Here is a 27,985-nt window from a genome sequence, read left to right on the forward strand (position 1 = left end):
TATACCTCAAAGCCATAATTTCAGAATTCTAAAGAATTTTAAATCTGAAATTTATTAAATTTCTAATCTGTTGCCTTGTTTCAGCTCTGCACTGTACAAGTAAGCAACTACAGAGAGGAGACAAGGACATATTGCTTGCAAAAGAGGATCTTCAGTTAAGAAAGAACAGTCAACCAAAGTGTGGTAGGCGACTTTTTAAGTCTTGGTTGTTGTAATGTGGGTTGCAAATTAGCAGAATGGACCTGCTGGTCTCTGTGAGGCTCTGCTTGAAGCCAATGGAATGTTTGCCACTACTTTCAACAGGAGGGAGGTGAGCTCTCAAATTCTTTTTAGCCTAACTAAGGGACTCTTGGTCAGGAAATCTGATTACCATCTGCCAGCCCATCAATAATGGATCTTAGCAAAACAGCTTCGCTCCATCTGATTACTTGGTCTAGGAATCACACAGCAGCCGCCCACCATTCTAAGTGACCCAAGCCGGAAGATGATGTGGAAGGAGGGGCCTGGGCTGAGGGTCCAGAAGGGGCCAGAATTTGCACTCCAAATTTCTAGCTTGTTAGTTCTCATTTCTGTAACTCAGTTTTTCCATGGCTCTTTGTTTATTCCTTCCAAAATAAGCTGCAATGTGTGCATTGTTAAGGCTGTGCCTTAACACTTGGGGTTTCCTAGAAGGTTTTATTTGGGTTTTAAATGCTTTACACTGAACCAGCATGAATGATTTTTGCCACCAAAAATGAAGAAATGCCTAGTGGCAGAGATCCTACTGGAAAGGTTTAACACGTCATCTTAATGCAGCGGTCAGCAAACCTTTTTAGCAGGGGCCTGTCCACTGTCCCTCAGACCTTGTGGGGGGCTGGACTATATTTTTTTTTGGGGGGGGTGAACGAATTCCTATGCCCCACAAATAACCCAGAGATGCATTTTCAATAAAAGCACACATTCTACTCATGACAAAACACGCTGATTCCCGGACCATCCGTGGGCCAGATTTAGATGGCGATTGGGCCGGATCTGGCCCCCGGGCCTTAGTTTGCCTACCCATGTCTTAATGGTTCAAACTTTGACAAAAAACATGCCGCCATAAGTTAACAGTGATTATTATCAGTTATTGTAAAATGTGAAGATTCAGATCTGAACGTCAAATCTGCAAAATTGAGTTTCAGTTCCAACCCGGCAAAAGTACTATTTAAAATGCATGTCGCCATTTAAATCAGGGGTCAGCAACCTTTTACAGCCGTGGGCTGGTCCACCGTCCCTCGGACCATGTGGTGGGCCAGACTATATTTTTTTTGGGTTGGGGGGGAAATGAATGAATTCCTGTGTCCCACAAATAACCCAGAGATGCATTTTAAATAAAAGCACACATTCTACTCATGTAAAAACATGCTGATTCGCGGACCATCCGTGGGCCGGATTGGGAAGGCGATTGGGCCACAGTCAGCCTTAGGTTGCCTACCTAATTTAAATGTTCTCATGCGTCATCCCCAAACCAGCACACAATTTTGTGCATGTGTGTGGGCTTCGACCAGATTGGATGGCTTTAGAAGAGCATTGGACAAATTGATGAAGGATAAGGGTGCTAGCCAAGATGTCTATGCTCTGCTTCCACGGTCAGGGGCAATAATGCTTCTGAATACCAGTTGCTGGAAACCATACAGCAGGAGGGTAGGGCAGAGTGCCCTTGCGCTTGGGTCCTTCCTGCGGGTTTCCCATGGGTACGTCCCATTTAGTCCAGGATGCTGGACTAGATGGGCCATTGGTCTGATCCAACAGCCTCTTTTTATGTTCTTGCCAATTTAAGTTCACTTTTGGATATTGCATATGTTTCGTTGGTCTTGCTCCCAAATAATCAGGAATATCCAAGTTGGATTTATTTTGACAACTGTTTGCAAATATTGCTAACACTGGTTTGCCCAGAAAGGCTCATCAGATCACCCCTGTGCTTGTGTGGGAGCTGCAAATGCAGTGCACCTAGTTTTAGATCTCATTTTTACAAAGTAAATATGAGCAAGGTTTTTCACCTACCCCAATATGATTATGTTTTTTTAAAAATGTTTTTCATTTTTTAACAGCATTATTTATATTTAAATCATTTTCAAATTTCACTCATCTGAGATTACTTGAATCTTCGGACTTCCCTCTGCCCCCCTTTCCAATACTTGTCTATTTTTTCTACTGTATCTAATTACATTTTCCAAATTCATTTTATATCCTCTTTTATCTTTAACCTTATTACATTATAAATGTTATAACAATCCTGCTAACGTTTTTAAATATCTACAGTGATCTTTAAGGTACTCTCTAATTTTCCCCCATTCTTTACTAATTTTCTTCTCATCTTGGTGTCTGATCTTCATGGTCATTTTTCCCATTTCAGCATAGTCCATCATCTTGGTTATCCATTCTTCTTTGATTGGGACTTTCTCTTCCTTCCATCTCTGGGGAAAAAAGCATTCTTGTGGCTATTGATGCATGCATAAACAGTCTTTTCAAATCCTTTGGTATTTCATCACCTGTTATTCCTAATAAGAAAGTTTCTGGCTTTTTGACAAAGGTTATCTTAAACATTTTTTTCAATTCATTATATATCATTTCCCAGAATTCTTTCGTTATTTTGCATGTCCACCACATGTGGTAGAATGTGCCTTCTTTTTCCTTACACTTCCAGTGTAAGTTGGAAGTGTTTTTATACATTTTTGCTGATCTTATAGGAGTCAAATACCAACGATACGTCATTTTCATATAGTTCTCTTTCAATCTACAACAAGCCGTAATTTTTTAATCCTCCTTCCACAACTTTTCCCATGAGTAAAGTTGTATATTATACCCAATATTTGATATTGGGCCCCAATATGACTATGATTGTACGGTAAGTGCAAACTTGCATGACACTCAGTGGGAGAACCAACAGACTTAGAAATAATAGGCAAGAATTATTATTTATACTGCTTAATGCCAAAATAGCCTTCTAAGCAGTTTACAAGTTTCAAAACCAATGTCACGCAAGCATTAAAATATAAATAACTATAATTAGGGCGCACAATTAATAGAATTGTTTAAAACTTTTAAAAGATAAACACCCATAATTAAAATTTGCAATAATAGGATACTTGAGTCCATAGAGAATATTGAAGAGTGGGATATCAAAAGGTAGCATTTGAGTAACAAAATAAAGAAGCAGGCCACACCTTGAGGATCTTGTCTGTCCCAGCAGAAGGGATGGGTTCTGTCTACTAATCCGTAATATACGGCCTTTTCTATTTTGAACTCTTGAGATCCCTCTGGAGTGAAATTTTTTAAGGATTAGCTGGGGGCCTGGAGCTTCAGTTGAATATTCATGAGGTAAGGCCTTCTCTCCCTCCTCTTCCCACCTCCTGCTGTAGCTGAATCTCATCTCTTTATTCAGCTGAGCTGAGAGTCTCCGCATTGCATTAGGAGAGCTGGCAAAACATTCTGTATCAGCAGGACAAGGGGAGTGTGAGGCAGCAGCATTATCCTTTGGATCTTTGTCCTGTCTCCATTTGTTATTGAAAAGGATAAATGCAGAATAAGCTGCTGGGAAAGGCAAAGTCAGAATAAAGGAAGTGTCACTATTTGGGGGCTGCTTCAGACAAGGACAGTTTTCCTAAAAAGATGTCTCTTCCATGTGGACCATGAAATGGCTTGGCATGTGATAGGAAGTCCTGGTTGGTGGTGGGCCCAGTCTTATTCAACATCTTTATCAATGACTTGGATGATGGGCTTGAGGGCATCCTGATCAAGTTTGCAGGTGACACCAAATTGGGAGGGGTGGCTAATACCCCAGAGGACAGGATCACACTTCAAAATGACCTTAACAGATTAGAGAACTGGGCCAAAGCAAACAAGATGAATTTTAACAGGGAGAAATGTAAAGTACTACACTTGGGCAAAAAAATAATAAAAAAATGAAAGGCACAAATACAGGATGGGTGACACCTGGCTTGAGAGCAGTACATGTGAAAAGGATCTAGGAGTCTTGGTAGACCACAAACTTGACATGAGTCAACAGTGTGATGCAGCAGCTAAAAAAGCCAATGCAATTCTGGGCTGCATCAATAGGAGTATAGCATCTAGAACAAGGGAAGTAATAGTACCACTGTATTCCGCTCTGGTCAGACCTCACCTGGAATACTGTGTCCAGTTCTGGGCACCACAGTTCAAGAAGGATACTGAGAAGCTGGAACGTGTCCAGAGGAGGGCAACCAAAATGGTCCAAGGCCTGGAAACGATGCCTTATGAGGAACGGCTTAGGGAGCCGGGTATGTTTAGCCTGGAGAAGAGAAGGTTAAGGGGTGATATGATAACCATGTTCAAATATATAAAAGGATGTCATATAGAGGAGGGAGAAAGGTTGTTTTCTGCTGCTCCAGAGAAATGGACACGGGGCAATGGATTCAAACTACAAGAAATAAGATTCTACCTAAACATTAGGAAGAACTTCCTGACAGTAAGAGCTGTTCGACAGTGGAATTTGCTGCCAAGGATTGTGGTGGAGTCTCCTTCTTTGGAGGTCTTTAAGCTGAGGCTTGACAGCCATCTGTCAGGAATGCTTTGATGGTGTTTCCTGCTTGGCAGGGGGTTGGACTGGATGGCCCTTGTGGTCTCTTCCAACTCTATGATTCTATGTGTGGTGTGGGGGAAAAATCACCCCTGCATTCATCACATGTGCTTTATCGAACACACCTCCATCCTCCTACCAGTTGTGACATGTTTGCTCCAACAAACACTATCTTATCCACTTGCCTGATCATGTCGTGAAACATCACTCAGGAATGTCAATTGTCACATCTTAGCATTTCACGACAGAGGGCCGTCTGCAGTGTACTTAGATTGGCCGTCTGCAGTGTACTTAGATTAGGACGAGAGCCAAATCAAGGACCTGGAGACTTAAATGAGTCACAGGCTAGATATTGGGTGGGTGGGTGTTTTGGTCAGGAAAGGCAGGCTGTTGGAGGAAAATCTAAGTGGAGTGTTGCTGTTAACGATAATGGGGAAGGGTGAGTAAGGATTCAGAAAGTCTGAGCGGAGCATGTTTAGTTAAAGGGTCTGAAAATGCAAGGCAATGCCTTGGTAGTCTAGGAATGGCAAAAAGAGCAGTCAGGAGGAGAAGGTGAAAACTGTGACTGATGAGGCAACTGCTGGGGGGGGGGGAGGAGAGTCCTTCCTGCTTGCATCTCTTGGCAATGGGCTGCAGATGGGAGTATCTCAGCCAGCGTGTTGCTGAATAGATAGTTGTGGAGGGCAAACGCTGCAATCAGCTGGGTGGTGACTCAACAACAGCACACTTACGCAGTGCTAGCTGCGACACCCCCACATCCACTGCTGTCTCCTGGCACTGAAAAGGAAGGGTAGGGAGGCTCCCCCCCTCCACCAAGCCATTTCCCTCATCGGTTGTTTCTGCTTCCGAATGTTGCAGGTGTGTTCACATGTAATGCTGAGCCAAATCATGGCTAAGTGCAAATGTGTGGGCTCCTAGGGTGAAGATCGTGGCCACTGCACTCCTTGGGAGTAAGTAATGGTTTGGCATAGTGTGCTGTTTGAACCCAGGCTCATGGTTGGTCTGGTGTGAGACAAATCACAAGCTCGGGTTTGTGCTAAACCCAGCAGTCACTGCACCCTGGGTCAGCAGCAGGGCTGCAAGAGGTGTTCTGTGGCCGCAGTAGTTCATGGTACGCCGTGGTTTGGTTTTGTGTTAGATGGGAACCCGGCCAAAGTGTGTTTACCCTGAGTGTGTCTCCCTGAGATGCCCCATTAGGTGGCTTTACACTCTGAAGGTTGTTCACATTACAACTGAACAGATCACAGAAGATGTTGTCTTCCTGTTTGGTAGATCAGATTTTCCGTTATTTTCCTCTTCCCCTCAGGCACAGTCCACCATGCCTCCCTACCTGCAATTCGCTTTTGGTGCAAACAGATCGTATCCCACAGGATCCTGAGGAGAAGGGGAAGCTGATACAATTGACGGGTTAGGGCCAGTAAATGGTTTGTGGAGCAAGAGGCAGCTGTTTTTCCTGCACATTCATGAAGTCTCTTGGCACTCGTTTTAGTACCCCCACTCTTCCCAAAGAGACATAATGCTGGCTGGCAGCTCATCACCAGCATGCCGGTTCAGTTCCTGTTGCTCTCTGCTTTCCATCCCCAAACCTGACAAGCCACTGTTCATTCAGGATAGCGCAAAGAGCAAGAGCTCTGGCACAACATGCTCTCCCCGCTTCTCCAGAGCTGATGCCAAGTTGAGGGCCCTCTTGGATAGCTCCCCTGCCCCGTGGGCTCCCTTCTTTGCTGCTGCTATCTGCTCACCGGCCCAGAGTGAGCAGGCAGGCGCTTCTCCTCTTCGCTTCCATCGTCATGGCCGCAGTTCACTCAAGAGAGCCAGCAGGTGAGCAGGCCGTGACAGTCACTGTTGCTGCTTGTTTGCCTTAACATTTGGTTAAGACTGGGGAGATCTTCTCTTTAGCTTATAAGTATCTAGGTTTGGCTTGTAGTCTGCTGTGTATAGCCAACAAATTTCTGTAACGTAGTACAAGCTGCATCTTTATTAAAATGCTACGCTATAGAGCTGCCTTCTACTTAATCATGTTGTTAGTCCAGCTAACCCAGTGCTGCCATCTTTGACTGCGCAAGGCCCAGCAGGGCCTCAAGCAGAGGTGTCCTCCATGAGAAACTTCAACAGGAGATACCGAGTTGAACCAGGGACCATCTGCATCCAGGGCATGTGATCAACCACTGAGCTGTGGCCTCTCTGTTAGGGTTACGATACAGGGAAGTATATTGTTAAAATGTGATCATTTAAGCTTGTAGAGTTTGCATGCCTGTGTTAGGAGTACGGAAGCTTCGCAGGTTCACAGTCTGTCTGTTAGATACTTTTGGACATGTATCTACATAGGACTCAAATCATATGCAAATTTAATGCAAATCTATGCCCTCTTACTTTCAGTGGGTTGGAGGGACCAATCCGCATTCAGTGTACAGGGCCAGAAAATCCTATTCTATTCTGGTGGTGGTTATCCTGTTTCATGGGGCAATGCAATAGTTCCCTTCCTGGGAGATACTCACCTTGGAAAGTGGGCATTCTAATTCAACTAGTAGCTGTTCCTTCTTCTTTACAGCTGGGGTACATAATCCCAATTTGTGTACGTTGGCATAGGGAACTGTGCAAAACTTTGGCAGTTGTGGGAATAAAATCTATCACCTCCAAGAGTACTTCCTGGTTTTTATGCTCCATAGCCTGAAGAATCTTCTTTCAAACTGGCTTCAATCAAAACTGCAATCCTATATGCATTTACCTGGGCGTAAGCCTCGGGGATGCGGGTGGCGCTGTGGGTTAAACCACAGAGCCTAGGGCTTGCCGATCAGAAGGTCGGCAGTTCGAATCCCCACGGCGGGGTGAGCTCCCATTGCTTGGTCCCAGCTCCTGCCCACCTAGCAGTTCAAAAGCACGTCAAAGTGCAAGTAGATAAAATAGGTGAAGGTAAACGGTGTTTCCGTGCGCTGCTCTGGTTCGCCAGAAGCGGCTTTGTCATGCTGGCCACATGACCCGGAAGCTGTACACCAGCTCCCTCGGCCAGTAAACCGAGATGAGCGCCGCAACACCAGAGTCGTCTGCGGCTGGACCTAATGGTTAGGGGTCCCTTAGGGGTCCCTTTACCTTTAAGCCTCATGGAACGCAACGGGAATTACTTCTGAGTTGCTAAGAGCGCCTCCCTTGCAAACACCTCACACGAACCTGGGGCAGTTCTGTGGCATGAGAATTGCGGCACTGTGCTAGAGTGGTTCTGGCTTACCTGAGGGACCAAGTAGAACTGGCACTTTTACAGGTATACCACATAATACTGATTCTGCACTTGTAAGAAATCACTCTTTCAGCACCTACACTTTGAAACTCTCTATGTAGGGACAGTAGGCAGGAGCCTTCGCTATGCTCTTTTCAGAAGCTGCTTAAAACATTTTTGTTTCGAGAAGTCTATCCACACATGTAGAAGTTACATGTCTTCTGTTTCATTTTAGCTGCTGTTGATTTTAATCAACTTTTGAATATTTTAAAATACCTATTTCTAACAGGTTTTTGCAGTAATGTTATTTTTTCAAATAGTTCTGTAGACCACTTAGAGGTTTTCTTAAACTCAAGCATTATAAATGTTTTGTTTTGTTAAATACAGAATAAATGTTACATCTTTATAAGGGTATGCAATTGTTCTAGTTCCAGTCTTAAAAGAAAGATCCTTTACATGTAGCAGCTGCATGCCCTGAGCCTGACAGCTTTACAAACAAGATAAACATTTAAAAGCATGGTATGTGTTCAAAATAAACCCTTTAACCTAATTTTGGTGGATGACAACCCTGAATGGAGTTTAGACCTATGATGAAACTAACTTTGAAGGTGCTGCAGGGAAACAGACCAGTTTCAAATTCTTTTGATTTAAGTACCGTATTTTTCGCTCCATAGGACACACTGGACCATAGGGCGCACCTCATTTTTAGAGGAAGAAACCAGGGGAAAAAAATATTTTTCTGGTTTTCCTCCTCTAAAAGCCCTGTTTTTTTGAGGATCAGCTAAAAGTTTTACAGCTTTTTTTGCAAAGGGAAAAGCCCTGGTTTTTTTTGAGGATCAGCTAAAAGTTTTGCAGCTTTTTTGCAAAGGGAAAAGCCCTGGGTTTTTTTGTTTTTTGTTTTGTTTTTTGAGGATCAGCTAAAAGTTTTGCAGCTTTTTTTGCAAAAGGGGGGAAAGCAAAGCTCCTTTTGCAAAGGGGGAAAAGCAAAGAGGAAAAGCCCCTTTTTTATGGGGTTCAACTCACATTTCTGAAAAATCTTAAGGAAAGGGAGCAGTTTCTACTGTTTCCAGACAGATAATCTAATCAGCCACTCACTTGTCCTGGGGAAACAAACAACCTCCCTCTGCAGCACATTCAACAAAGGAGGGCGGAGCTGAAAGGGAGCCAGGGACTCTTATCTCTCTCCCGATCTCTTGCTGATCAGCTGCTGAGCGGGGTCCTTTCAACACCCCCCTTTCTCTTTGTAAAATAAAAAGCACAATCTGCTTTTGGCCCCTGGGCAATTTAGCTCCAGGGACCCCCATTCGCTCCATAAGACACACAGGTATTTCCCCTTACTTTTTAGGGGGGGGTGCGTCTTATGGAGCGAAAAATACGGTAAATAAGCCTGCTTCTTTTTTCCAAATGGAACAAACTGAAGCCTGTGCCATAGTTGTGCAAATACTTGGCGAAATCAGTAGAATTATTTTTTATCTTCCCATGTGTTTTGTGTGGTAATATCACAGCGGAAATGGATCTGTAAACTCTTGTAGTTAGCAGAGGTGCATCCACCATCTCTGGTCATCCATAGTTACTTCAATCCTTGGAGCAGAACACTGAAAATGTAATAGTGCTTATTTTTGTCTGGAGATTGCTGTGTTTCCCCCCCTGTTCCTGGCAGGGTTTATGTGTGCAGCAGATCAGAACAACTAGTGCACCTTATCTTTGAAATCCCATGTTTTGGGCTCCTTAAAGAGAAAGCAAGTGAATAAATGCAGCAGGTAGCAATGGCTTCTTTGGAGCTGTTACAATCTGCCATGTACAATGAATCCATCTTAGTTTGTGGATTATCGGTCCGGTAGACTGTAACAGCTCTGTCAGCTCCTTCTGGTATGGTATGTCCAAAGGCAAACTAATGTAGCTTATGTGTGGTTTTATTTCTGCTCAGAATATTCCCAAGAATTTTTTCCATGCAATATGCAATAGAAATCTCGGCTGCTTCCTATTCTACTTCTGAAAAAAACAACTGAAGAGGTTCCAAGGATTTGTGGAAGAAATTATACTGTACATTTTGTTGTCGTTCAGTTGTGTCCGACACTTTGTGACCCCGTGGACCAGAGCATGCCAGGCACGCCTGTCTTTCACTGCCTCCCACAGTTTTGGTCAGACTCATGTTGGTAGCCTCGAGAACACTGTCCAACCATCTCATCCTCTGTCGTCCCCTTCTCCTTGTGCCCTCCATCTGTCCCAACATCAGGGTCTTTTCCAGGGAGTCTTCTCTTCTCATGAGGTGGCCAAAGTATTGGAGCCTCAGCTTCAGGATCTGTCCTTCCAGTGACCACTCAGGGCCGATTTTCTTGAGAATGGAGAGGTTTGGTTTAAATCAAATCCACCCTGGCTGCTGTACATTGTTTAATATCATTTGGTGTGAGACACTTCATGTGATGAGCCAGGAAACAGGCCATGTTTTGAGCAGTTATTCTATGATAAACAGAATATGTAGACTGACCTTTAGGTTACTGGTGACTCTCGCCAGACTCCTTCCCTCTGCTTCTCTCTATCCACCCTTCCTTTATGTACTCAGCTCTCCATATGGCCTCCTTTGCGCCCCATCCCATCCACCACAACCATCATCTGGCTCCTTTCCGCTATCTAGATTCCTTTGAGACAAAACACTTTTGGATGGAAAGGTAACCAGTAACCTTTGTTTAACCTATATTTTGTCCTTCATTCAAGTTACAGTGTCTTTGATTTGGTTTTTGCAGCACTATTTGTGGGACAAATCTAAATTTTGCCTGCTTTACTGTGGGATCTCTTCCTTATTTGGGGGGGTGCAGTAGCTGCCTTAACATGGGATATTGAGTGATGCTCCTCCTCTTGAGTTTGAGATTATGATGCTGATTTGAAAAAAAGAACACACAATCTTACTCCCCCCCCCCCCACCAGGAATATCGCGGTGAGGAATGGTTTTATGGGAGGAAACAAAGATGGCCTGGTTTGCTCCTGAGTATTTAAACAAAGGTTTGATTTGCAGAAATCATCAGGTAAAGCTTTTCATAGCATGGCAGTAAACATTATCACCTACTAACGTCTGGATACCAAGCTGTTGTGAAACAGGCAACTACAGGACTTGCATGCTTCAGAAGTTGGCAACCCTTGAGAGTGAGGCCCCTGTGAATAATAAAAACTGAGAATTGGCCCTTTGCACACTGCAGATAAGTAGCAAATGCTTCATACAAGCATTTCCTCCCCCTTCCATGATTGCTGCCATAATTATCATTTTTTTTCTGTGTTCCAATTTCCAGGGACAGATCCATGGATTTGTTGATGACTTTCACGTGGATTATAATTTAGCCTGTGGCGATCTGCTGTGGTCCGTAGAAGAACAGACCACCCACCTTTCTGCTGCTTTTCTGTTCAAGCTGAAATCCTAAGGTAGATTATTACTATGATCAAAGACCCAGACGAATGATTAACCTTCAGGTATCTGAAGAAGTGTGCATGCACACGGAAGCTCATACCAAGAACAAACTTAGTCAGTCTCTAAGGTGCTACTGGAAGGAAATTTTTAATTTTGTTTTGACTATGGCAGGCCAACACGGCTACCTACCTGTAATCTTAAATAAGGCACTGGTTGTTGATGAAGATCATTTAGGACTGGTGTTGCATGTTCTCGGTGGCCACTCCCAGTCACATGTGAAGGGGATAGCACAAGAGCTAACCAACCCTGCCCCTAGATGTCAGCATGGTGGTCTGCAAAGAAAAATCCTGTCCACAAGCAGCTATTCATGTGTAGGCTTCTTCTTTGCAGATAACCACACAAACATGCATATGTTTAAATAAGGGCAAGGCAGCAGGCTTGCTACCAGGGCCAGGAGTTAAACACTCCTTCCTAGTATTCCATGATGCTCCATTCACACAAGCAATGAATGAAGGGGGACTATGCTGCATCCTGTAAATAGTCCAAGGCAGTTAGCAAGGCCATGTGGAGTCCGCATTCTTGGAGTGAATTTGGGACTCTCCATTAATGATGGAGAGCACAGAATCAGATTGTGGTGGCTATACTGAATTAATACAGAGTATTATGTGTGTGGCATTAATTGACTACAGGTACAGCCCTATGAGGGGACGTGGGTGGTGCTGTGGTGTATAAACCACTGAGCCTAGGGTTTGCCGATCAGAAGGTCAGTGGTTCGAATCCCCGTGACAGGGTGAGCTCCAGTTGCTCGGTCCCTGCTCCTGCCAACCTAGCAGTTCGAAAGCATGTCAAAGTGCAGGTAGATAAATAGATAAACACCTCCGGCGGGAAGGTAAATGGCGTTTCCGTGCGCTGCTCTGGTTTCGCCAGAAGCGGCTTAGTCATGCTGGCCACATGACCCGGAAAAACTGTCTGCGGACAAACGCCAGTAAAGCGAGATGAGCGCCGCAACCCCAGAGTCGTTCGTGACTGGACTTAACTGTCAGGGGTCCTTTACCTTAACCTTTTTACAGCCCTATGCATACTTACGTGTGTGTGTGTGTGTGTGTGTGTGTGTGCATACAAAACAAACAAACCAATGATTGCTTTGTAAGGTTGCTATATTCACTAACTTAAGGTAAGTCCTGTTGAAATTCGGTGGGAATTATTTTTGTGTAAGCACACACAGAATCCAGCTGCAACAATTGCTCCACCTGGCATGGTCATCATCACTTCTAATGCCATTTGGATCAAAATCAGGACAAACTCAATCTCTCTGGGCTGCGGGAAGAAGATGCCACTTAATCCATATGACTGTGGAGAAAAATCTGAAAAATTATTTCCCTCTTCATTTCATTCTTCACCCTCCAAATTGCTAACAACAAAAAGATTTGGAGAGAGGTTTCTTTGGGAAGGAGGGAGAACAAAAATCTCCAAAAACTATCCAAAATATTGCAGGTAATTTTTTATGATACCTGCAGACTTGGTAGAATCCAGCTGCAAAATTTGAGGGTCGGGCCTTGCAAAAAAATTTAAGTATATAGTTCATAGACAAATGTTTTTTAAAACTTCAGTTTTTTGCCTGAGGTGTGAATGGAACTTGGGAAGCTTAATAAAAATCCCTTCCTCTGGCCAGTTTGTGCTATGATATATTGAGCTCATAGAGGGAACTCACAAAAATTGCCTTATGCCAACGGAAGTGGCTGGATTCCATTTTTCTGGTAGCTCTGATAACGGATGGATTTTCTCCCGGTTTCAGCTGTTCTCCCTGTGCTTGTTTTCCCCTTGAATTCCAGCTCATGGCCTAGCATGTGGTCATGAGGACTCCGAGCCAAGCACACCCTCAGGCAGCCCCCTCTCAAGTCTTCTGTGACCAAATGTGTGTTTCTCTGGCCATGATATGTGGGTGTGTTTTAATCCTTTTCTAAATGCAGAGAGCAATACAGTCATGCCTCCTGTTAACGTACACTGCGGGATGCGTACGTTTGGGTTACGCACTGCGGCGACCCGGAAGTAACAGAATGCGTTACTTCCGGGTTTGGGGGTTTGCGCATGCTCAGACGCATCAAATAACGTCATGCGCAGAAGCGCCAAATCGCGCACATGCGCAGACGCGGCGCTTCATGATACAGATGTCACTGGTTACCAACGGGGCTCCAGAAAGGATCCCGTTCTTAACCAGAGGTACTACTATCAGCAAGGAGCTGCCTGTGTGAAACACCGGTCATTGTGTTGTTGTTAGTTTGTTGTTGTTAGAGGTGTTGCTAAGGACATAAAAGATAACAAGGCGCAGGCCCATACACACAGATAGGTGTAACATTTGCAAGGGCTACTTTGTAGGTATAGGTGCGCATTTAAATAAATTATGCTGATCCTTAATTAATTCTCCCGGGTGTTGATCTGAGTAACTCAGATCATACTGGTAGCATCTGGCTTGGCAGCATCTCTGTGCTGGAACCACTGGCTGTCTTGGACTGTCTTGAGAAGAAGGGGGAGAGAAGGCATAAGAGAGAAAAGGGATGATTTCAGTCAAGTCACTTCCCAACAGGACACTGTAGACACCCTGTTCTGGGCTCATTCCCTATCCATTGTTGCCATTCTCAAGGTGGCGAATCTGCAGCCAATAATAATAATAATAATAATAATATTTATTATTTGTACCCCACCCATCTGGCTGGGCTTCCCCAGCCACTCTGGGTGGCTTCCAACAAATATTAAAATACATTAAAGTGTCACAGGTTAAAAACTTCCCTAAACACGGCTGCCTTCAGATGTCTTCTAAATGTCAGGTAGTTGTTTATTTCTTTGACCTCTGATGGGAGGGCATTCCACAGGGCGGGCGCCACTACCGAGAAGGCCCTCTGCCTGGTTCCCTGTAGCTTTGCTTCTCGCAGTGAGGGAACCGCCAGAAGGCCCTCGGCGCTGGATCTCAGTGTCCAGGCTGAACGATGGGGGTGGAGACGCTCCTTCAGGTATACAGGACTGAGGCCGTTTAGGGCTTTAAAGGTCAGCACCAACACTTTGGATTGTGCTTGGAACTCCTGTGTACCCTGTCCCTTCTTCACGTTTAAACTGATCTCTTCCTTGGACACATTTATGGAGAAGCTGACAGGGTTCTGTCCAGTCCACCCTTGGAGATGACATATTTGCTGCTTATTTAATGTTGTGCACCAAAAATGTTTCAGTTGGCACCTGGTGAAGGATGATGGGGAGCTTTGGGTAAAGGAGGAGAAAGCTGATGGAACAGGCTGTCTGGGTCAAGACAGGGAGGGAGCTTGACACTATTAGTGGTGTCCCAGGCAGTGGCAGGGCTTCCCCAAACAGGGCACTGCTAGTTGGCTGCTCCACATGCCACGGTGTGGGAACTCTGCCACGAGTTTCCATTTCCAGGGGAACTGAATTTGGGCAGAGAGAGAGAAAATTGCAGCCCATTTGTTTCCTGTACAAACACACCATCGCTAGAAATTGAAACGAGAGGCAGAGTTTTGACATTAAGGAGGAGGTCAGTAGCCTTGGCCTCCCCAGCGGCCACATAGCTGAGTGGTGGTGCAGTGCTACTTCCACGCTTGACTCCTGCAACCACTGCTGTCAGACCCATGGTGTGGTACATGGGCCCCTCAGGCCACCCCCTAATAAAGGGTCCGTTTCTCTCTGGACTGGAAGGATGATGGGTGTTGCTTTTCGTTTCTGACACCTGGCATGGCTGGGCTGCCTCCAGTTCTGGAATGGCTCCACAACCTCTACAACACTGGGACACAAGGTTTCTCAGACAATTAGTTGCAGAGTGTTCATGGAGAATCTCACAGGAATGGCCGTGAGATGTATTTCCTGTCTGTTAGAAAGTGGAGTGGTAGATCCAAAAGTGGGACCCAGGTTTGTTATCCAAAGGCTTCCTGGCCCTTGTGGCACAAAATAATGACAGAATTCAGAGAGCGGAGCCCTGCAAGGATTCTTCTTTGGTATATTGCAATGTAAACACCAAGCAACTTCTCAGCAACACATAAGGCCTGGGGGCCGGATCCGGCCCAATCGCCTTCTCAATCCGGCCTGTGGACGGTCCAGGAATCAGTGTGTTTTTACATGAGTAGAATGTGTCCTTTTATTTAAAATGCATCTCTGGGTTATTTGTGGGGCATAGGAATTCATTCATTATCCCCCCCCCCCCGAAATGTAGTCCGGCCCACCACATGGTCTGAGGGACGGTGGACCTGCCCACAGCTGAAAAAGGTTGCTGACCCCTGGTTCACACAGTTTGGATGGCCTGGGAGGAGGAGGATGGGGACTGAGCTTGACAAGCAACAGAAGGCACATTAGTCCTGCTTCACCTCAAAGAAGCTTTTATCAGTGAGATATTTCTGATTTGGACAGATTCTATGTGTATTAACTGTCTCGGTCTAGATTATCAGCGGTTGTGCTTTTTGAAGAATGAGAGGTGGTTGTGACACTTGGAGCCTCTCCTGATACCTGTAGGTTTCGATCTGACCCATGGTCTGTGGACAAGAACAATGCTGAGAAGTGTTGACTTAATCCCCGTGCCTTCACCAAAGAAGCTGTCGCTGTTACAACTAGCCCAGGCTAATAGCTGTTCCTAGTTGTAACTCTCGGACACGGAGAAGGGCACAGAGGAGTGTTAGTAATACTCATCAGGAAGGTAGAAGAAAGCTCAAAGCTAAGCAGAAAAAAAGCACTGCCATAGAAGCTGACCATCAGTAGCCGTCGCTGTGTCTTGGCTGTGAGATCTGCTTTAAGAGAGCAGCTCTGGTTCACTCTTCAGTTAGAAAAATAGAGGAGAAAACCCTCAGCCATCAGTCATTTGTTAAGAGCAAGAGTAGAGGGTGCCAGCAGCACCAGCAATTGGCATCGACAAGCGGTGGGCGAGGGAGCTGCATGGAGGAAGCATCTGTAGAAGCCAGCTTGCCAAGTCACCATTATCAGCACGATCACAGGACCCACACAGGTGCCAAGCAGCCTCAGAGGTTTGCTCAAATCCTCCCTCTCCCGCCTCACAACCTGTTTTATGTCCTTCTGAGTGTCTGATGGGTAGAAGGAACAGGGTGGGTGGGAGGAGACATGCCCTTGTCATTTGTCCACAGGGCAAATGAAATCAGTGAAGTGGCCTTTTTAAATTTCATTATCTCAGTAGCCACTCTGCCTTTGGACACCAGTTCTCCAAGTGGCTAGAGAGATAAAACGTTTCTGCAAATAGACTTAAAATGGATGTTGTTTGCATAATTAAATCGGTAACAAGCCTGAGCATCTAGGAGTGGGTCCCTTGCATCAAAAGGTATGTCACATGCAGCTTTTGGTCAGTGCATTCCTACTTAAGATAGAGCCCACGAAAGGCTCTCTGCTGTCCTGAGAGCAGCTAGGACTGAACCACTGTTGCCATGGGAGGACAAGAAATTAATGCAAGTCTGAATTAAGGGTTGTACAGACTCCCCCCCCCCCAATGGATCCAGTACTACTCTCAAACCTACTTTTATGAATGTTGCTTTTGTTTCAAGAGTGGACACACCCAGATATTTGTAGATCCCTATTTGGACTGCTGTTTTGTATGCAATGAGGTTGTACCCATCAGTGCAAGAGTACTGTTTTATGCTCTTTTGGATCACACTTCTGCTTGTTTTGCCTTTCTAAGTGGGGTGTATTGCAAACAGACAGCTGCTTTATACTGAGTCAGGCCATAGGTCTGTATTGGCTACATGAAGTCTGGCTAACCTTTGACCCTCCGGGTGTTGGTGGACTACAACTCCCATTATCACTGACTGGAGCTATGGGAGCTGGAGTCCAAGAACACCAGATGAGCCAAGCCTGGACTACATTGACTAGTAGCATCTCTTTGCCAAACCTGTCTGGAGCTGCCAGGAATTAATATTGGGGTCCTTTTGGTGCAAATCACGTGCTCTTTGACTGAGCCTTTCCCCTTTGCCTTTTTTTTTTAGTTTATATTTTATACTTTGGTTTTTTTTTAATGTTGTAAACCACCTGGGATAGCTTAGGAGAAAGATGAGATATAAAAATATTAAATAAAGTAGGTCCATTAATTTCAATGAGTACTTTTGAGTAAAAGGTTGTTGTATACCACGCATAGGAAAGTATCCTTAAGCTACCTGTAGAAGAGGCACCGTCCCATCCAGGATACCTTCAGGTCAAGTGGTTTGGCAGTGGTTGTAGTGATGAGGACAGAGCTGACTTTATCGCGGGGGGGGGGGCTGAGTGAAAAACAACAGGGTGCAATTGTTTCAGCAGACACCTAACTCTCCGCTAATCCACTCTTCCCTTTTTTTAAACTTTCAGAGGCACCTGTTGTACATGAAACTGCAGGACGTGTTGTAATGGCCTTGAAACTGCACTGAAGACGGACCTTGCCCCCCCCCGCCCCCCGGCCATCATTTGTGATTGGTACTGTTACTGTTGTGGCGGTGTGTTGTTTTCCACCGTGAGTGGGCTTGCTGCTTTATCTGGTCTCGTCTTTTTTTAAGAAAAAAGATGTCCGGAACTGGCTCTCATCAAGACGCCAGTACCAAGCCAGGCCTGTTGGAGAAGAAGAACAACAACCCAGATGACTCCCAGCCCTCAGTCAATTCAGAAAGGAGGAACAAAAGTGGGATAATAAGCGAACCTTTGAACAAAAGTCTTAAGAAGTCTCGACCACTCTCCCACTACTCCACTTTTGGTAGCACCAGCTCATTAAGTGAACATTCTGAGAAAGGTGCCCCCATAGCCAACGGCAATGAAGCAACTATGGATAAAAGCAATTCTACCTCAAAGCACAAAAGCATCTCCGACATGCTGAGCAAATCAGATATTTCTGCAGAAGGACAGAGCATCTTGCAACAGTTTGCTCAGTCGACAGAGCTGCTCAAAAGAGTAGTCCAGGAGCACATTCCCCTGCCTAATGACCACGGGACGGGCATCTCAGACATGGAAGCTGTCTCGGCTGCAGAGACAATGAACAGCCCATCTGATTTTCCTTACCTGGGGGCTTTTCCCATCAACCCTGGCCTTTTCATTATGACCCCTGCTGGTGTATTTCTGGCAGAGAGCGCACTCCATATGGCTGGCTTAGCAGAGTACCCAATGCAGAACGAATTGGCATCTGCCATCAATTCAGGGAAAAAGAAACGGAAACGGTGTGGCATGTGTCCTCCTTGCAGAAGACGGATAAATTGCGAGCAGTGCAGCAGTTGTAGGAACCGTAAAACTGGGCACCAGATTTGCAAATTCCGAAAATGTGAGGAACTTAAAAAGAAGCCTTCTGCTGCACTGGAGGTAATTGGGTTTGGTCAGGCAGCTTAATGGTTCCCCCTCAGCTGCTCTGTGTGGAACCACAATGCCAATTTATGTGGACTGGATGTGGAAATGTCAGGGGTTTGAATCTCTTAGCAGTTCTTACCTTTTATATTCCACTTGGCTTCAGTCTTCTCACACACAGACCATTATTATTATTAATAATTGGGAAAGAAACTTGTCTCAGATTGGCCCTCATTCCTGTGGTGATATGAGTGGCTCTCTGAGGCCTTCTGTAGACTCCTTACAAATAGCTTGGTGGTGTGTTCAATCGGTTTCTGGATTCCATTATCTCAGACTGCACCCGAGATCTCGCAGGACTTAAAACACTCCTCCATGGGGGGGGGGAAATATAAAATAATCCCCAACATTGAAACTAGCATGACAGTGTGGGGGTTGTTCTAGAACCCTGACATGCTGCTTTTCATGTAATTATAATAATGTACATAATGCTTTTGATTGTTCAAAGTGTTTCCATATCTGTTATATCTCCTCACCAGTGTTTTTTTCTTAAGAAAATGGGGGCCGGTATGCACCATGCCCTCCCCTCATCCCCTCCCCACCTTTGCCACTTCCTCCTGCTCCTCCATTGCTGCTGCTTCCCGCGGAAGTCACAGCCTCCCGGAGATGCTTTGGCGCGACCCTTATGACCGACAAAGCGCCTTCTGGGAAGGTGCCTGAGTATCGTAAAAGTCGCGCCAGAGCAGCCAGGCACCTTCTGGGAAGGTGATCACAAGTGTTGCTCCAAAAGGGCCTCTTCTCTGGCATGCCCTTTTTACAATCATCGGGCACCTTCCCAGGAAGTAGCAAAGGTGCAGAGAAGGGAGCAAGTGGGGGGGGGGCAAGCAGCAGCAGTGAGATGGGGGGGGGATAGTGGTGGTGGTACGCTGGCTGAAAAAAGCACTGCCTCTCACAATTCTTACAGCTATTAAGTAGATGAGTATTATTGTCTCCATATTTCAAATGGGAGGCTGATTCAGAAATACGTAGTGGCTTGCCTAAGTGGTAGCTTGGCTGAATGACAGGGACTTCCTGATTTGTAGCTCTGGCTCCTTCACCACAACGCAGCACCAGTTCTCATTTTGTACAAATGGGTGTTCCCCTGCCCCACTTCAGCAAGGAAGCATAGACGTCAGAAGTGGTACAGTTTGGAGTTGGACAAAGATTTATCGCTTCAGCTGCCGTTTGTGAGAGCTAGGCCTTAATGCCAAAGTCTTTCATACCATCGGGAGAGAACATGTCTCCTCTTCTTAACCATTGGCCAATCACCAATTTACAGCAGGTGAACTTCATTTCAAAATGTTCTAATCACGTTTCTAAGCTAATACTCGTGAGTGACGTACCAGACAATGTGGCCTCTCCAAAACTCGGATCTTGCTGAACATGAAGGTTTCTAACAACCTCTACTGACCAATTACAAACTCTTGACTTTATAGGTTTAGTATATGAAGCTTCTGTGTACAGATCCACCTACTTTGACTATTAGTCACTTTCTAAGGTCTTGGGCAGATTTCTTTCCCAGCCCAACTACCAACTGCAAAATGCCAAGTTGAGTGGGTTTTTATTTCCTGGAAGTCCCTTCGGGAGGGGTGAGGTGTGTCTTGTCACAGATGTTGGGCTGTCTTGACTTAGCCTATCAGCTGTGATTCTTGAAAACTCAGTGCCTTTATTGGTGCAAACAGTTCTTGTCAACGGGATGTGACTTAGTAAGGATTACAGACCTCTGCCTAGTTGAAAGGGGGTTCTTGGTAAAAACAAAGCAAAACGCAGTGAAGTAACATATGACAGGCATGCCATGGAAGATGGGAAAGTGAAAGAACAGGATGAGTAATCAGATGCATATGAAATGCAAGCAGATCAAGGTAAGGATGCAACACCGTCAGTAAACAAAATTATCTTAGGAAAGTTTAGCGCATCTTAAGATGCAGAATAAATTTTACTTTGCTAATCGGTCAGTTTCCGAGATGTGGAAAGGTTTGGGGCTGTTCATTCCATACACTAGAGCAGGTTGGGGGACTGAGGATTTGAGGCAAGGGCCCCGAATCCCAAAGTTGCCAACTCTCTGCAAGCCACATTGACAAGTGGGCCGGCCTGCCCATCTGGCATATGACATTATGTGTGGGTAGCATTCAGTGCCAAATGCAAGCAGCGCTGAATGCAAGCCAAGCTAAGGTAGTGAAGCAGTAGCCTTTGGGCAGAACTGCATGTTACATGCAAATGTGTGCACCAAAAACCACGGTGTTTGCTGCTTCTATAGGGGGGAAAGCAGGTGCTGTTGAGAAGCTTGATACTGGTAATCCAGAATGGAGAAGCCATGGGGAGAGATGCTTAACCCTTCTGATACGTGTTGTTTTCACACTCATCACCTCTTCCATGGGCGCTTGCCCACTTCTGTGGGGTTCCTGGTGCCTGTTTGCAAAATATAAGCACATATTTGGAGCCTGACGGGAGAAAAAGCAGCAGAGCCGGGGAGAGGAATTGCTAGAGAAATGTAGCATGCAGGGGAAAGGGTTAAGCACCTCTGCTTAAAACTGCTCCCTTCCAAAATGCTTTTTGATAGAAGCAGCAGCCATCATTATTCATATGTAACATGTAGCTGTTTCATATAAACAATGCAGTCTTGATTGAGAATTGCTTTAGGTGATGGATCAGTTCTATTGAGACGCCTTGCTATTCCTGAGTTGCAAAGTTGTCAGGTCACAACCGAAAGAAGGATCCTGTAGCTTTGAAAATTAGGGGTTTTTTTGGCTGATGGCAGAGCTGATCTCCCCATCACCAAGCAGTGCTCAAGAAGGAAGGAGGAAGCTGGAGAGATTGACCCACTTGTTTGAGCCCCATTTGATTGCAAGCACAAGCAGAAAATATGCACTGCTGACATTTGGGCCTAAGCTAGCTAGCTTTATTGAATGGAGGGAAGCAAAGCATTGTGTCTCCTTTGCCGTTTGACCTCCCTCCTTGTTCCTTATTTGGTGGTGAAGGAGGAGAGAGAAGGCATGTAGCACCCATGTTTGTACAACTCTTCGATGCAGGCCCCTTCTCCAGGTTGAAACCCTTTCTTGTTAGGCAGCTGGCTAATCTTCGAAAAGCTTCAATTTTTGGTGGTGGAGGAACCTAGCCCCCTTCAATTCCATTTATATTGGGCAGTGGGGCAATGAGTCCCCCCCCCCCTGGTTATGCTGCTTAAGTTATTTTCTCTGAAGTTAGTGAAGGCTGTAGGCATCACACTCTCAATGAAGACAGCAATACATTGCACAGAGAATGTAATAACTTTCTTCCTTATTAGCCACATTCAACGTTCTTCAATTAGCATCAGATTGGAATGCATACTTGGGGTGGGGCTCATTCTGGGTGGGGGTGATATGAGGGGCTGGTATCTTTCCCAAACTGCCATATTGCTAAATTATATTCCTGTTCTAATTTGCTGAGTCAGTGATCTGGAAAAGGGGAAAGGGGAAAGTCCATCTCCTGAAGAGACCCAAAGTGGGGGAAAGGATTCCACAGTGCATATTAGGCTGCCGCGTTTCCCCTCATTTCTCTCTGCATTATGGGGGAAGTTAAGTGACACAGCGAACCTGTGGGAGGCTTTATAGCTCGGTTTATTCTTTTTTATTCTCTTGCTGACTAGGAAATGGGAATAAATGAAACTGCTTTCAAATTATATGATGGGACTTGCTCCATCCACAGCAAGTCTGCTCTGGTTTTGGGACAGTTAGGACTAGCATCTCCCATGCAGTGGCAGGCGTATTCTGAGCTAATAATTCATTGCTACTGGTTTATATGAAATAAATGAAAATAATGTAAGGAGAAACCCGCTCGGTCTTCGATATCTAATGCTGCAATCCTGTGTACACTTTCCTGGGAGCAAGCCCCAGTGAACACAGTGGGACTGACATTGGAGAGAGCATGCATAGGAGATAGGAGGCTGCATAAGTAGATAGAAACTGATATATATATATATATATATATATATATATATATATATATGAGATAAATGGTTAGTGTGAATAGGAAAAAAAATGTTTGACTTGCGTTTGAAGTTATTTTTGTCAGAATGCTTTTTTTAAAAAAGAAAAAGAAATAATTTCAGTTATCCCGTTCGATAATGGAACATGGTGCGTAGGCCAGTTGGATGCTGAGAAAGATACCATGCAGATAGGTGGCAAAGCAGGCTTATATCTAAGGATCTCCTGCAACATAGTTTCGTAAACTTCTTCAGAGGCATTGTTGATCATCTCTGTACTTCATCGATTCATAAAATTCTAGCATTGGAAGGGTCCCCGAGGGTCATCTAGTCCAACCCTCTGCAATGCAGGGCTCTTTTGCCCATTGTGGGGCTCAAACCCATGACCCTGAGATTAAGAGATTCTATAATAGTCCACGGGTCTCTGAAGAAACTTAATGTTGCTTTGGGTTCTTTGGGGTAATCCCATTCATATCGGGGGAGGACACGTTAAAAAGAGATATTTCAGCATTTTAAGGCATAGTAGAATTGTGTCTAGACTCCTTTCAGTATTAATAATATCATCTGTGCAGGATTACATAATCTGCAGTCACTCACAGCCCACTGCAGGATTTCCACCCTGCTTACTTTACATGAGTGACAAACACATTCTGATGTCTCACCATCTTTCAGTCTTCGTCACCTTAGCAGACTTCCTGAGTCCCACGCAACTTACTATCCTACAGGCAGCATAAATATTCTCCTCCCACTCTGGAGCTGGTGAAATTCCCCACTGCTGAACAATTTGCCCCGGAGCAATCAAAGGGATGTCAGTGGAAGCTGCTCTGGAGTAAAGGCAACCGGCCATTGGTTTTCTGCCCTCCTCGGCTCCTTTGTGTAGAAGGAAGGGATAGAAATTAAATAACTAAAATTAGGTAGTATCTCCAATTCCTGCTTCCCAGTCCCCAAAACTCAAGCCCCACCTTGCCAGATCAGACCAAGGTCCATCTAACCCAAGAGTCTGTTTTGAATAAGATGCAGGTCAGTGCCTTTGAAATACCACAAGCAGGGCATCAAAGGTACTCAAAGCATCTGTTAACTTAGAGATACACTGCACTTGTATGTGAAGGCTATCATTTATGCCTATTCATGGATGGCTGTTAGCCATTTTCCAAGTAAATATTCTGTTTTAAAAGCCAACTTGCAGGGATGTTGCCTGTTTCTGTACAGATCATTGAATGTTAGCATGGCTAGCACAGTGCAAAAAGATTAAAAGTGTGCTGCCCTATGAATTAAACTTGGCATTTGCATCTGTATCCATGCTGAAGGAGAACGACAGGTATCTTCCCCCCCCCAACCTGTTCCTCCTGCCTCCTTTTCTAATCCTAGAGATTTGGGCTTTGGTGATTGTTGTGATTTCCACAGCTCTCCATCTAAGGGCCCCCCCATATTAATATGCAAGGCCGGTTTAGGGGCAGGCTCATTCATGGGCAGCAAGAAGGAAATCAGCACTGCTCTGCCAGTAGACCTGGGAACAGCTGCCCAGCCTATTTGCATTTGACATCCGGAACAGCGGAAGGAGCAGGGGAGTCAGCTGGGCTGCATCTGGAACGCTGAGAGGACAAATGGAACAATGGCAGAGGACCTGCTCCAGATCGTTTTTTAAATATCCTTTCAGAAATTGCCTTCTCCAAGGCCCGCTTTCCTCTTTTCTCATGGACTCGCCAAACTCATGAGGCAAGCCTGTGAAGGTTAAAAAGTGGTTCTTTCCCAGTACAATTACAATGTGTGTATATTTCAGTGACAGGTCAGGCTAACCCTGCAGGCACGGGAAACCCGGCTCATTGTCGCAGAGTTGTGTTCCAACAGCAAACTGAACCTCAGAACTCCTCACAGCAGGAATCGCCCCTGAACAACTCATAATGGCTCGCCGTAGTGAGAAATAAGCATCCTTTTCTGTCCCTTTAGGTTCATCAGCTGGTAAATGCCAACAACTTGCAGGATACAAGGAGCAACTATTATGGGGGGGGGGAAGCTGTTGATTCATAATCAGAACCATTAATAAATATCACTTGTGTTTCTCTGATGAGGGGCGCCTTTAATAAGCGCAACCAAAATGTTGGCTTTTGGACAATCGGTTTCCTAAGGGGAATGTTACGCTATAGATACTAGGTTTAGGCTGTGATCCAGAACATGCTTACTTAGGAGTTTGGTCCCAGGTGAATTCAGTATAAATGACTTCTAAGTACAGGTGCATAAGGCCAGGCCACATGTTTATCAGGCCCAAGCTAGCTGTTAGGAAATACCTGCATGTTTTATTTCATCGGTTCCCTGTTGCTTTGGTAGTCTTTCAGGACAGAGGTAAACATAATGTGTGGCAGAAATGTTTTCAATGGCACATTTGCTACACTCTGAACATTTCTTTTCAGGACAGCAAAAGCTTGTTCAGACCATTTCCACTACACTTGCACTGCCTGCCTCCCATCATTTTTTATTCTTTGAAATGACACGTAAAGGCTGCTCCAAGTGGCAATTCCTGGACACTCCATTAATGGCATGTGCAAGTGGTATGTTTTACCGCTTCAAGAACGTTCATATTTTAAAGGTGTTACTAAAACAGTTGCTAACTTTGGAAATAATTAAGACAGAGGAATGAATAAAATGCCACTTCCAAAACTATGTATCGGTTTTGGAAGTGGTATATTTTTCATTCCTCTTTCTTAATTATTTCAAAAGATGTAGTGTTTTTTATAAAGTAGAAAAGAAAGATGGCGATGATTAAAAGGGAAGGGAAGCCCGGATGTTATTTTCTTGAGCATTTTTTTATGTTAAGCTACTTTATTGCAAGTCTCTCTGGACTAAGACTTATTCTGAGTTCTACTACCTAGTCTATAAGACCTTTTTTAGTCAGAGGACACTGAAGGGCTACCTAATCTTCCACCCAGCAATATTAAGAAGTCCTGAAGCAGCAATATGACGTCTTTGAGAGGGACGGGTATGTCCATCCCTTCACCACCAGTCATGGATGAAATGGTGCTGTGTTTAAAAAGTCAACAAGGAGTCCCTTTATATTGTGGCTTTTTAAAGTTCTCGGGCTGTTAAAAACCATCACACGGCTGGGCAGGTTGGTGGCAATTTCCTCGGCTTTCACCTCCTCTGTGCCCGAAAAAGAAGTGAGCCAATAAAATACTAAACTGTTCTGCCAGCCTTGCATTGGGAAGGAGAGCTTCTTCCCACACAATGCCATTCCTAGCCTATCAAAAGTTTCTGTATAGTTCTGGCCTCCATAGTTTTATACCCGGAGACATAAAATGGGCACATCAAAATAACACGCCAAATGGCTGGAAGGTAAATATCTCAATAACAGAAAATATTACGGTACTCCTGGAAGATAACTCATGCTTTGGCCAGAGAGAAGGAATTATACCGTTGTGCAACAGCCACAGATAATGCCTCCTCCCTCCCTCCCTCCCCGCCTCATCTTTGAGATGCATCCTGAGCAACCAGTGAAACCAAACCCCAACAACAGCAACCAACACATTCCAGGAGTCTTTGGTAATTAGCAAAGCTTTTCGTTCCAGCAGACCCCATTCTCCTGTTAGATTTATTCAAGAAATTTTGATTCCTTCCTTCCTTCCTTCCTTCCTTCCTTCCTTCCTTCCTTCCTTCCTTTCTTTCTTTCTTTCTTTCTTTCTTTCTTTCTTTCTTTCTTTCTTTCTTTCTTTCATCTGGCTTGGTTACAGCAGCAGGAAAGGTTGCACGCCACAGCATGGCGAAGTCAATTTTAAAAGATAGGTAGTCCTATCTTACCACTCTTCCAGATTGTGAAGTTGCAACTCTTTATGGCCCCACCTTAGGGGAGATTAATGTGCATCCCTGAAGCTCTCTATTAATAGGGTTAAGGATATGTATGCATGTGACTGACAAAAGTAACAAGCACAATAAACACGCACAAGTATCTCCTGAGCATGTAACTGCCAGCCACCAGTCCCGTCGCCACAATATGCATTTGCTGTGTTATTGGAATGGTCAGTTGGGAATTGTAATGTATTCTTAGTGGACTCTGCATGACACGAGGCCAGTGGTCAGTGAGGACTTATTTCTGTGTTCATATAAAGAGACTTCAAACCACTTTCTCTCCACTCCCTGCCAAAAAGTACCACTTGAAAGTATGAAAAGAGCAGTTTGACGCTTCTTTAGGTTGTATGCAGCAAAAGCATTTGGCCAAAAGGTTTCTCAAGAGACTACAGTATTGGGTACCATGAAGAATTGCTAATAGAGAAGATGTGAAGTTGTAAATATGTCCTTTGCGGGAGAAGAAAGTTGGAAAAATAGATTTGGGAGGGGAGGACACCGTAATTGGAATTACAAATATGTAATGGTGTGAGGTTAGCATTGAAGAACAGCCACACTGAAACTGAATGGCAGGGCATTGTGTGTGGTGTAATGTTCTGGACTTTCCTTAAAAGGCACAAAGCTGCTGACTGCCCGGGGCTTGGTCTTCTGCTCCCTGCTCATCATGTGTCCCTGTTCTGTTCTCTTGTGTCTCTGCAGAAAGTGATGCTTCCTACAGGCGCTGCATTCCGGTGGTTTCAGTAGGAACAAGAATCCCAAAGCTCTGTCATCCAGTGCAATGTCACTGCTTGCTTGTGTTGTCTCAGGCAAGGCATTTTTTTGGCGGAAATGAATGGATGCGCCTGTGTCTCCTTTAGAACCAAAAAATTTTTCTCGCAGATTTCATTCCTGTTTTTATAATTATTTTTTTTTTTTGCATTTGTTTAACATCTTCGAGTACTAGTAAAAAAAACAAAACATTAACTGCTTTTCAGATATTTTTTTTTAAAAGAATCCATAAAGTAACAAGACATAATAGAGTATGGACAATCAATTTATTTTCCTGTGTTTTGGTGTTGATGTTGTTTATGTGTGGAAGATGCAGTTTTTGTGTAGAGAATGTAAATTTACAGTAACCTTTTAAATCTAGTTACTAATAAGCACTACTGTAATTAGCACATCTGTTTATTCATTCATATTTTTGTTTGATTAATTTCCATCATTAAAGAAAAATAGTGTGGCTAGTTTCTAGAATCGCTCAACTTCATGTTTATAAATGAGAATATGTTTAAAATAAGGTAGTTTCCCTTTCCCTAACATACACATAAGATTAAGGTTTAATCAGCAAAATGTTTGGTATGAAAAAAGTGGAAATGTACTGCAAAACTGGCAAGTTTTTAAAGCAAAGCAAAATGATAATTAAGTTTAGACCAAGAAGAACTGCACACTAGAATAAACCTGGAATTAACTGCAATTATTCTCTTTTAGAAAAAACATTACTGGAATTCAGATATAAAGCTATTGCAGAACCCGTGTTGGAAACATATATGAGTCTTTTTCTTCTGTTCAAAGCCCTTGTTTCCCTGCTTTCTGACCATCACTAACTGAAAGGCTGTTTGTAACGTTCTAGCGATTCAGGCTGTTTTGTGAATAAAAATGAAAGCATGTTTTGTGTCATGGTTTACATTTCCA

The 27,985-nt window shown here is 44.4% G+C and overlaps 1 protein-coding gene across 1 annotated transcript; it reads left to right on the forward strand.

Annotated features, from left to right (window-relative positions):
* Nucleotides 1–84: 84 nt before the first annotated feature.
* On the forward strand, nt 85–27,968 carry CXXC5 (CXXC finger protein 5). Its single transcript, XM_033154177.1, has 4 exons — nt 85–183; nt 11,078–11,207; nt 17,527–18,501; nt 27,014–27,968. Exons 3-4 carry the CDS (start codon nt 17,719–17,721, stop codon nt 27,056–27,058), a joined length of 828 nt encoding a protein of 275 aa, XP_033010068.1. The 5' UTR covers nt 85–183; nt 11,078–11,207; nt 17,527–17,718; the 3' UTR covers nt 27,059–27,968.
* Nucleotides 27,969–27,985: the final 17 nt, after the last annotated feature.

This window comes from Lacerta agilis, chromosome 7 (assembly GCF_009819535.1).
Source record: "Lacerta agilis isolate rLacAgi1 chromosome 7, rLacAgi1.pri, whole genome shotgun sequence".
NCBI lineage: Eukaryota > Metazoa > Chordata > Lepidosauria > Squamata > Lacertidae > Lacerta > Lacerta agilis.